At 35.3% G+C, this 11,772-nt stretch overlaps 2 protein-coding genes across 6 annotated transcripts; both read right to left on the reverse strand.

The window, feature by feature from the left end:
• Nucleotides 1-290: 290 nt before the first annotated feature.
• LOC133294206 (protein RESPONSE TO ABA AND SALT 1-like) lies at nt 291-1,614 on the reverse strand. Its single transcript, XM_061492858.1, has 2 exons — nt 650-1,614; nt 291-518 (listed from the first exon to the last, which is right to left on the reverse strand). The coding sequence occupies exon 1, from the start codon at nt 1,377-1,379 to the stop codon at nt 678-680; it is 702 nt and encodes a 233-aa protein (XP_061348842.1). The 5' UTR covers nt 1,380-1,614; the 3' UTR covers nt 291-518; nt 650-677.
• A 1,936-nt stretch (nt 1,615-3,550) lies between these two features.
• On the reverse strand, nt 3,551-10,904 carry LOC133294198 (phosphoinositide phosphatase SAC8). 5 transcript variants are annotated; one of them, XM_061492843.1, is made up of 21 exons: nt 10,613-10,904; nt 10,287-10,361; nt 9,468-9,595; nt 9,279-9,370; nt 9,113-9,170; nt 8,633-8,689; nt 8,441-8,474; nt 8,191-8,271; nt 7,996-8,102; nt 6,993-7,079; nt 6,812-6,889; nt 6,371-6,435; nt 6,100-6,198; nt 5,889-5,988; nt 5,635-5,743; nt 5,479-5,551; nt 5,308-5,401; nt 5,060-5,146; nt 4,372-4,456; nt 4,118-4,250; nt 3,551-4,004 (listed from the first exon to the last, which is right to left on the reverse strand). In XM_061492843.1, the coding sequence occupies exons 1-20, from the start codon at nt 10,770-10,772 to the stop codon at nt 4,123-4,125; spliced, it is 1,797 nt and encodes a 598-aa protein (XP_061348827.1). In that variant the 5' UTR covers nt 10,773-10,904; the 3' UTR covers nt 3,551-4,004; nt 4,118-4,122. The 5 variants fall into 5 exon arrangements, with proteins under 5 accessions (XP_061348827.1, XP_061348829.1, XP_061348826.1 ...); XM_061492845.1 differs by having other exon boundaries at nt 3,551-4,250; nt 4,372-4,438; XM_061492842.1 differs by having other exon boundaries at nt 3,551-4,250.
• Nucleotides 10,905-11,772: the final 868 nt, after the last annotated feature.

Here is an 11,772-nt window from a genome sequence, read left to right on the forward strand (position 1 = left end):
ACTTTGGACATTTGGCATTCAGCATTCCCCTGCTCTTGCTGTGTGAATGAATCGTGTGTTGAGGAAATGACCAAAAAGATCCCACTAGAGAGAAACCTGCTTTGATGCAATGCAGAAGTGCTTGGGATATTGAAAAAGTGATTTTTTTAAGGTTCCACACCCTATACAACCAAGTTCTTCACTCCAAAACATGCTTAATATACAAATAAGAAAAGTAAACAATTCTTAGGTATCTACTATGGTAAATATAGCAACCAAAAAATGAAATCTGAAGAAGCTGTTTTATTGGATATTCTGGAGTGCTTGTCTCTCTATTAGGTACTGAGATGCTAATTAGAGTAATGCTCTAGCCCCTAAAGCATGCATTGCATGGCATGATCTTGTTCATCATTGCTCAATGCTTACTCATCAAAGAACCTTCAGCTAGAGAGAAACATCATTAGAGGCAGGCATAACCCAACACCATCAAATCCTGAATGCACATCATCATCATCATCATCGGTGCTAACTGCTAAGGCCTATGTATCACACAACTCAAACCAGTTTCCAAGAAATAAAACCAAATTAAAAAACATGAAGAAAGAAAAAAAGGGAAAAGATGAAAAATAAAATAAAATAAAGAACAACAAAAAGAACAAAACAACCTTACTGTAAAAAAGCCTTCAAATTCCCATTATTCATCCTTGGCCTTCATTCCTGGAATCCTTATCCAAACCCCAAGACCTGATCCTGAGTTGAAGCTCAGCAACAGCAACCAAGAAGGTTACAACCTGATCTAATGTCAGTATCTTCACAACTTTCAAAGCTGTGTTTCTCCTCAAAGCATCAGCATTTGTAACAAGATTCTCCAATGTCTCCTTGAAATTGCTTGGAACTGAACCTTCCTCTTCCATGAAGGACCTACTCAAACACACCCTGCCATGGCTTCTGGCCATGTCCAACAACGGTGGCGCTGCAAAACTCTCTTGAACCTTTGCCAACTCGTCATTGAGGCCTCTCTCCTCCATCTTGGTCTCTTCATTGAGCTGACTCAACCTCTGCCTCTGCTCTTCTGACAAGTCCTCCAAAGCCATGTTCACAACCTGAAAAGCCATTCCGGGCTTGAACCCCGCCACCCAAAGAAACGTTCTTTCCAATGAACTGAACCATGGTGGTGAGAAAACAAGCAGAACATTTTGGTGGGCAATCCTTGATTTCTCTTCATAGTATTGCCCATAGTGGCAGAGGACCCTGTTTATCAATTGTCTCCTATCAGCATCATCTTGAATCTCGTGATGTTGTTGCTGAGTTGAGATAAGCTCGTCAAGGTAGTCTCTTTGGCGCAACATCCAACCTTGGAGAAATGCCTCAAATGAAGCAACATTTGCATTATTAGTCATCTATGTATTCAGGGGAGAGAAACAGAGAGAGAGATGGTGAATGAAAATGGAGAATATGGTATGGTGGGTGGTGATTAGAGCATGTGATTCAATAGGGTTGTTGGGAAAGTGAGTTTTGTTCAAAAGGGTATGTGAAATTATTGTTTTTCTTAGTGTTGAAGCATTGTTTGGATGGTGGTTGGAAGAGAAGCCTAATGGCGAAAACAGAGTCATTTGGAGCAAAACAGAGTTGAGCGGTGTTAAAGTTAGGAAAGCAGAGATAATAGAAATAGTGGTGAGGGGTTTGGTTTCGGTGCAATTTGTCGCCGCATGCTTCGTTTTGAGGAAAGTGTTAATGCTAAAAAAAAATAAAAATATGTGAAATAGAAAATGGGGTAAGGGGGGATGAACTGCAGTTGAGGATTTTGATGAGTTAGTTGTGGGGTTGGTTCTTCATGTGAAGTGCTCAATTATGATGGGGGGTTGTTGTAGGTATTTGGGATTTTGGTTTTTTGATTCATGCTTGATAATGGGATTAATCGGTTGACATGGTGACACATGCAAATGGCATGCTACCTTAAGTTGCTGTCTTTGTTTACACTGTTAGTTTCATGCCAAGTAAGATAGAGAAGTTCAGAAATGGTGCCAAGTAAGACTGAGAATAGAAAGGGTACTCTGCTCGGCTGTGACAACTATACCATTTAATAAAAATTGTTACTTTATGAAAAATTAATGTTGAGAGATCCATTTTTTAATATGAATCCCAATTACATTAAACTGGTTTGAATAAAAAAATTGTAAATTGACACTAAAAGTGTAGTACAATTTTCTCATAAATTAAAAAAAAAAATTACTCTGGATCCGAAATTAGGATGAAAAAGGTAATGTCCTAAAATATAATTATACATCATTATGACTCTAACCATTGTTATGTTAGTTTTGTACTTTGATAGTGCACATAAGTAAAACTGCTTAATAATCATTTGGAAGGCTCAAACAAGATTATAGTAGGTGAAACATTTTTTTCATATCAAATGACATTTATCAAACTATTTTATTGAGACATACTTTAGATACTTCCTTGGCGGTGACAGATGAAAATAAAGAGTGGACTTGTTACTGAAGCCCTTCAAAATTTTAATTATATAATGGTAGAAAACTTTGAGCATGTTGCCAACTCTATTCCCTTGGCCATAACTTTTAGTTAACTGAGATTCTCTTCAGAAGGTCTGTTCTCTACTTTTCTTTGGGGCTAAGCATTGGTACAGACGTTCTTATGTTACGATCTAATTGCAAAGTATAAGACTTGAATCTCACATTAGTTATATGAGTGACTAATGTGAGATTTATATGAATTTTGAACTCTCATATTTTATGAGCTAACTTTGAGGTTAAGGCTCTGTTAAAGGTTCGTATTATCCTCCCCTCTTTTTTTTTTATCCCACATGAAGGATTCATTACATTACAGTACAAAAATTGAAAATGAATTTTCTCATATCTTGTTTTAAGAGAATATATTACATGAAAAAGTTTAGTCATTTATTCATAAATCAACATTCAACGATTAAAATGATCATTTTCTTTTCTCTGATTTATGAAATTTTTCATTAAAATTATGACTGTTAATCTGTCATTAAATGGCTTAAAATTTTTATATGACATGATAATGTTAAAAGAAGACATCAGGACTAAAAAAAATTCGTACGATAAATCAAGAGATTGTGTAAAGCATGGCATTTGGTATCCTTCCAAGTTCTAAGTGAAAAAGATAGGCAGAAAAAATCAAGTCAATTAAGTAGATGACACACAAATTCATAGGAAAAAGAAAAAAGAAAAAAAGAAAAAGAAGCAAAAGGCTTAACACATGTGGCAATTATTGGAATTTATAGCAATGGTTAAAAAGGAGACAAGATCAAAACAAGCAAAAACTGCAAAGGCACATACTGTGGGCAGGAGCCAGTGAACATTTCAAATACAAGTGGGTTTCTGGTTTATTTCTCCATTTTGGTGCGTCTATTGTCTTTTAGATTAATGTGGTCTCAGAGTGTGAGCTATCACTGTTGAATACTAGCAGGAGAATAACCCTACATAGTTTGGTTCCTTGGCAGTTAGCAATGATGAGCTTGTGAGCACAAACAAGGATGTATGGACCGTTTGGATAATTGAGCATGAATGGCATTTGTTCTCCCTTTTCATTTTCTGCCCTTCTGATTAAAGTTGAGTGAGGTTGTTTGAGATAAATTTTAGAAAAATAAATAAATTATTTTACACTTATAAGGACAAACTCTGATTTACAAGATTACGAAAATAAGGGTGAGGATAAATTATATGCAAACTTGTCTTTGCAATTTTTGCAAAAACCAAACTCAAAATTGTAATCTTTTGATAATAAATAACAACCTTACCACTGCTCCAAGACTAACTCAATTATAATTTATATGATCATTACAATGGTATCAAGTGATTTGAAAGTACATTTTCCACCATTGATAAATACTACTTTTTATCATACCCCTTTGAGCCTAGCAACTTTGAGCAACCTTAATTTTGTTTTCCGTTTTTGCTTTATATGTTGATCTTAACCAACAGCTGGACAATTGAATAGGCGCATGTACCAATTGATATCAGCAGTTCATGCATAGCTACCTATCCGAGAACAATATATTTATCAACATAACATCATATTTACAATCACCTAGAATGAGGCCACACAAATTTTTGACATTTTGATCAAAGGGGTGGTAAAGAACCATAATTACTTGTATCACAAGAGACCACACAAACGGGGCCTTGAACATAATTGCCTTCCATTAGCTTTAACAATGGCCATGACCCCAGCAGTTATTCCAGCAAAGAATACAGAAGACACATAATGCTGTGCATTTCGGCCCGCTAGAGAAAAAAAAAACAAGAAACTTTCACAACCAAGTTTATAAAATAAACAAGAAAAGAAAAGAACCAAAGTAAGCATCAAGGACCTTTATTTAGACAGAAGAAACACAAAATTATATACCTTGCTGAAGAGTGAAGGTTGTTGCTGTCAAACCTCCAATTATCAAAGCTGATGCCACAGGGAGGTACTGCATGTTCACAGTTTTCTATGAAACATGTCAATGCCACTGAAAATTTGTTTTACAAGCCATTCTAAAAGATGAAGTGTAAACTCACTTATAAAAAAAGAAGAAGATGGAGTGTAATGTTATCTATGTCCATAAACAGCATTTAAATTTATGTGTGATGAAAAGGCTTGCCAAGAATTTGTTAGGTTTTGGGTATGTGTATTCTTTCAAAAGAATCTGCTAAGGTTAATTATATACCAGAATGCATAAAGTAAAATTTTTTGGTATGACCCCACCAAATTTTTTTTTTTTTGATATGTCATAAAATTAGAACTGGCTCTCAGGCTCAGGATAGATGGTCATCCCATTTATGTCAACAATGATCTCTAGAAACTAAAACAGCTTCTACATTATTCCATCCCTCTCCCCGTTTGGGTACAAGGGGAGATTAACTTGGACATCCACAAAATGACAAGGTTAATAGATATGATAGGATCTATTGAATGGATTGGGGGTTGCTCATTTTCTTTTTCAAGTCTCAACCTAAACAAGGTTGGCTCATTTGCTTCCACAACTCATTACTATTCTTCAGGATTTGGGGTGGTAGAAAATAGAGAGAGACTAGGCTCTGATGCTACTTACAGAAAAAGGTTCAAAGCTATTGGGCTGCAAGGGAGAAGGAGCATTTCTGCTGACAGTATAGTGACCGCTTATCAGATCCAGGGCATCCTGCAAAAGATACGAAGCTTACTAAACCTTTGAGATTGAGCGCCTTTCACTTAAATGAGTGGCAAGAATAACAACAACAACAACAACACTTTTATTCCAAACCAATTGGGCTCAGCAAAAAATAAATAAATAATTGCATCATGAAAGTTAAATGAACTTGCCTGCCGAATCCCATCAGTGAAGTTATTCAAGTAATATCGTGAAATTGCGCTCATCCCATCTTTAATTTTTCCAGCTATTGTTTGTTTTCCATATCTACACCATATTTTCAAAATTTACCAGTATAGAAGGGAAAATAGGAACACAGAAATTCAGTACCAAAAGTTTCATACCTAACTAAGTCCCCTTTGAGAGCATGAGTCCCAGCATACTCAAGGCTTATCTCATCACCTTGCTCTGCCCACACTAAATAAAATAGATAGAGTTCAAATATGCAGGGACAATAATTCATAAAGAAGAATGAAAGAAATTAACCAGAAATTCCATACATATTCTAAATTTTCCATATTCCTCGCCAAACATTGAAATGCACTCAGACAATGTAAGCACTCCAATCCTCTGCAACTGTAGATTTAATGACTTCTGGGCCAGATAACACTACAAAGTACAAAGAGCAACAACATAGTCAAAACAAGCAGTTATACAACTGGACATGTTAGACATCTTCCAGGGTGGAGGACAATCAGACAAGGATTGAGAAAAGAACAAGTCCAAGAAATTAACTAATCCTTTATCAGCAAACCTGAGTTACATTTGTTCGATCAAGGGAATCGATGCAGTTTGCTCTGATAATTCCTCTCTGCTCCTCTAGTACATTTCCTTTTCTATCTATCAAGAAGTATCTGCTCAGCTGAAATAGCAATGATTAAAATCTGAATTATAGATTGCCAGCATATCTGGATTGTGGCAACTAGCTATTAAATTTGTATAAAATACTTGAATTTTTTCATTACCTTTGCTTTTCAAAATCTTCTAAGATTTGATCATAGAGGATTTTCAGATTATCAAAGTTTGAGCTCGCACAGTGATGATGGAAATCAAAAGACACATATCTGCCATAATGTGGGTCATAGAACCAAAAAAGGTAAAGACAAAAACATGAGGCACAAAATAGTGATATCAAACACATTGATCTAGTTTAAGCTATAACACAACCAAAGCAAACTCCATAATCACAAGGTTGTAATACAAGTGTTTGAGGAAAAAAGAAATCTAAATTATCACCTCACATTTTGCTGATTTTGCATTTCAGCAGCATATGCTGCACTTAATTGACCTTCTTCACCATGCTACAACAGTAAAATTAAAAAGAAATTACTCAAAATAAAATTATACACAAATTTAAAAGCAGATAAAAGGGAGAATCGGCTGTAGAGACTGGATAAGGATGATATGTATGCTCAAGGACATGCTAACCAAACTCAGCCAATCCATATCCTCATTTCCCTACTTAAAATTTTGGGGTAAAGAAAAGGGGTGCTGGAAAAGTAGCACCCTGTTTGAAGCCTCTTTGAAAGCCAAACACATTTTTATTCAATCATGAATATCCTTGCCTCCATAGCATCAAGAAGATGCAGCAAATCTTTGGACTCATAATAAATCCATGAAATAAATTTGTGAAAAATACATTGATTAGAGTAGAAAGAAAACAGATAGAAGACATACTTTATCAGTTAGATCAACTGCTACTACCTCTCCGTATCTTTGTGAGAGATCATGAAAATGACGCTCCACAATATTTGGCTGAAGCAAGAGCAGAGGGGGAAAAACAAAAGAAACATGTATTAATATAAACCTCATAATAAAACCATTAAAGTGCTGGCAATTTAGAGAAATAGAAGTGTACTGTTTGCTCATGACTAATAACCCTAAGGTGCGGTTTATAGCTTAGATCAACAATCTGCTCCCACAGAAGAGGAATTGAACCTCGAATCTGCAAAACAAATTTGAGTATGATAGGATTGGATAAGATAACAAAGAATTTAAAGAACTCAAGCTGCTTTTGGCCCAGATAAATATCTGGATTTTCTGTATATTGAAGGAACAAAAAGGTTGCAGTAATGGAAATTTCAGAAAAACAACTACTACTGTACTACACAGCAATGCTGTTTACTGAAAGGAAAAAGCTAAAGATCAGCAGATTAGAGAGATGCTGAGCTCTCCAAGTCCAAGTTCCAAGTTCCAATTCCAAGCTCCCCTCCTTCACATGCCCAACGCCTCATATAACCCTATCCTAACCAACTTAGCCACGTCTGCATCTACATAACAGAATACTCAATTAATTACATGCACTATCTTCCAGAATATTCCCATGGTTAATTATTCCCCTATGATGCCTCCTACCATACACCTTCACGTGTCGTATCAGAGTACAATCATAAACTGGGAGGCCATAAATATGATGTTTGCAGATAAAAGAGGTTCTATGGAAACTAGGATACCTAATGTTCATTAACCATTTTTTTTTTTTAAATTGCTTTACCCCAATTTATATGCTAGCAAAAACAGTGTTAAATTCCAGTTGTCGATAGATATTAAATTTCATTGGATAACAAAACCTAGAAGAAGTAAGGAACAATGATCTCTAAATTGAAACTAAAAAAATTAGATACATCTCCTAACACACAAAACTAAATTTTGTACTGCAAATAAAATAGTGAAGCTATATATTCTGCACATATATTATCAATATTTGAAAACTTCGTATTCAAAGTCTTTCAGCATGTTTGACAAATGCACAAATTCTCAGAAACATGGACAATATGCTAGTAGGAAAACATAACCAGCTATGAGGAGAAACTATTGAAAGGAATTACTGGAAGTTTATACTCACTAATGCATAATAATACCTGCAAAGATGAGGACCTGAATTCTTCAATTTCAAGCAACTGTTCAGTTTCAATGAAATTGGCAGTGTCACCTTCGAGGTTAGCTCCCCTTCTCCACATTCTTGTTCCTGTGTCACCATATTGCCATATTATAATGAGCTATTGCAAATTTATTATGCTTTTATCATAACAAGGAAGCATCTTTGGACATTGTACCTAGACGCCGTGTACATCTCCTTGAAAATAATGTTACCGTAGCACATGACTCTTTTAGCTTCAGTTCAGCCACTTGGAAACTTAAGCCCCAGTTAAGGGAGAACATAACTTGCTTCTTAAAATGAATGTATAACTTTATTTACATCATTTTCTTGTACTGACATTATATGGAAAGCATATGCACACACGCACACACAAACACACAAAAGGGAGGCAGGGGGGAGCAGAGATAATTTCAACTTAAGGATATTCCCTTGTACTAGGGGCATGATGAATCTGTCAAGCTGCCATCATAAAGATAGATGTTAAGGGGAAAACTTCATGATCATACTAAGAATGACAAGGTGAAGTTCATTAAAACATTGAGAACACTTCCTCTTTTTAGTGAAATAAAAAAGCACTTTTACATCAGAAAACAGGAAATACTGCAAATTTATCTAACCTTGGACTCAATAAGCTCCTCCAAAAGATGTTTGTTCCAAACAAATCGAGGGTCAGCCTGAAAAATAAACGGAAAAAGGAAACCTAAAAATTTCTTAAATTTTTTACTGATAATTGCGTTAAATGGTGTCAACAGGGCAAGAGGCCTTTTTTGATCTTTCCTATTCTAGAATTAAATGCATTAGAGAAATGGTCCAAGAGTGATTTAATATGACACATTGCCATGACATCATGGCAGAAGCAGTAAAACAATGGATCAAAATGAATATTATAAGCAGAATGAAACAAGATAAATATGAAACTATAGCTCTAACATATAAAACTATTCAATTACACATGAACAGAATGTTGGTGGCAGAATGCTTCACTCTCAATGGAGATATGAAGAAGTAGATTTCAATTTAAAAATTTTCACTTAAGGGTTACTCATCCACCCTGACTAACTCATCCACCAAGAAGATTAAACATTATATCAACTAACCTGCTTCCAGATTGGCTTACTCATCCACCCTTCTATTAAATTGCTTCTTCTCTGCAAGCTGGTGGCCACAACAAAGTACATCTTATGAACATCAACCTTGGAATGATATCAATATGATGTGATTAAGACAATAATGAAGAAGCAATTTAAAGACCATGACTCTTACTTTAATGTAATATCTGTTTCGTATGAATAGTACAAGCCTGGCATTGACTCCACAATTTTCAACAGAGTCATGAAGTAAGTCTCATCCCTTTTCTACATAAAGATAGCACACAAAGGATGTATTACACATCAACCACATGTATAACATTTGAATGATGCCTGAATAACTTCTGACTAAATAAATCCTTACTTCTTGAGCAGTTGAAAACCTCAGAGCGTCATTACAGGCAAGTACTCTCATAGACATCAAACGATATACTGGAAAACCAAGGAAACTTCCAACTTCCTTCCGAGAGGTTATTACAATGGCATAGGTTCCTACACCAAGGCCACATTAGACTAGGTGGTTACTTGAGAAAAAAGAAAGAAAGAAAATTTAGTTGATCTCAATTCTTTTAGTTAGCTCAACTTTGTTATGCTAAAGCAGATGCAGTCAACATGATATACTTGAGAAGAAGGCTAAATATTAGATGTACATCCCTCCTTATCAGGAAAGGTTAAAAAAGAACAATAGCAGGATAAATCAATGCCATCAATTACCAAAAAAAATGCATGATTGTGTAGTATGTACAAATATTAATGCACAAGAAGGATTAGATTTGTTTTTTCTTAGGCCAACAAACATCCAAAATGAACAAAGATCCGCAAGAAGGATCGAGACAGGATTAGATGTTAATACCAGCTAATCTAGCAGGTTCACTTACAAACAGATGAATGACTCAACGACAAAACAAATGCATATTCAAGTATTAAGTATATATAAAAATAAGGGAAATGTTCATCAATGCCCCTGTGTTTTCTTTTATCATATATGTCCCTTTGATTTCCAAAAAGGTATGTTTTTTATCATATATGCCCCTGTGATTTTTTTACTTTTTACAAACTATAGAGGCATTATACGATAACAAAAAATCACATAGGCATAGATGATTCTGAAGCAAACCACAATGGCAGTGCTGAACTTTTCCCTAAAAACAACTCAAGATAAAAAGCATATAAGCATATCTACCTACAACCAATCTTATTGTTCCCACCACGCCATAAATTGTAGATGTCCTTGATGGACTTTCTGAGTTCATGTCACCTGCAAAAACATTTTTAAAAAATCGAAAAAAAAAGGAAGTAGTTACAATAAAGTGATCAATTTCAGCCACGTTTCTAAAATTGGCATCCAACCAAACTTCAGAATACAAGAAACAGTGATTTTTGGCTATAACTGAATAACTGATTCACAAACTACACAGAACAACATTTCCTGCATTTTCTCTGCAACCAATCATGAAATGAAGAAGCTGAAATTAAAATTAAAAAGAGAGAGAGAGAGAGGAAGATTACCATCAAGTAAATTGATGTTCCCATCACGACGGCTAATCCAGAAGCCTTGATTGGGGGATTCATGGGATTTGATCACAAACTTGTCCTGAAACTCCTGCAATTCCAGCTCATCGTAAAGCTTGAATCTTTCAGCTGACCCCGAAGAGGATTCAATGTCCATTATCAAACAAATTGCAAAAAAACAAGAAAACCCGCAAGAATTTAACCGAACAACATCAAAACCCAGATTTTTGTTTATGCTTTTGATGTGGCTAATGATGGGAACGAGACAAAGGAAATAATGAGAAAGTCATACGTAACAACCTGTTCCTCTTTGACAACCTAATCCAATTTTGGTAACCATTTGTAGTAAATTACCCCCATACCCCCATAATAAGTAATTACTAAGGGTGCGTTTGTATTGGCTCGTTAAGAATGTCCTTTTTATCGGCTTTTTGACCACTATAGTCCTTTATTAATAATTATTTATCAAATTGCTCTTGATTAGAAACTATTACGAAAAATTAACCCTCCAAACAAACATAACACCAATCTGCCCCTGTTTGACCGTTGACCACGAAGCATACCCGGGTACCCCACTCCATACCCGGGTATATTTTAAAAAAATCAACCATACCCGGTTATGTAGTGGGGTACCCGGGTATTGTTCTTCGATCTGGAAATTTTTTGAATTATTTACCCGGATAGGTAATGAGGTACCCGGGTAGATTATCACCAAATCTTGAGGATACAAGGAATATATGGATTTGCGAAATCTACCCGGGTACCCCATTACCTACCCGGGTAAATAATTCAAAAAATTTCCAGATCGAAGAACAATACCCGGGTACCCCACTACATACCCGGGTATGGTTGATTTTTTTAAAATATACCCGGGTATGGAGTGGGGTACCCGGGTATGCTTCGTGGTCAACGGTCAAACATGGGCAGATTGGTGTTATGTTTGTTTGGAGGGTTAATTTTTCGTAATAGTTTCTAATCGAGGACAATTTGGTAAATAATTATTAATAAAGGGCTACAGTGGTCAAAAAGCCTATTTTTATCACTTCCTTAATTTAAAAATACTTTCTATAAAAGTTACAGCTATTTAAATTTTTAAAAAAATATTTGATTTTTGAAAAAAATATTTGCCTTTTGACTTCTGCTTTTTTAAAAAGTTA

The sequence above is a fragment of the Gastrolobium bilobum genome, unplaced genomic scaffold, assembly GCF_033153095.1.
Source record: "Gastrolobium bilobum isolate Gb01-03AN ecotype WA unplaced genomic scaffold, APGP_CSIRO_Gbil_v1 utg94886, whole genome shotgun sequence".
Classification (NCBI taxonomy): Eukaryota; Viridiplantae; Streptophyta; class Magnoliopsida; order Fabales; family Fabaceae; genus Gastrolobium; species Gastrolobium bilobum.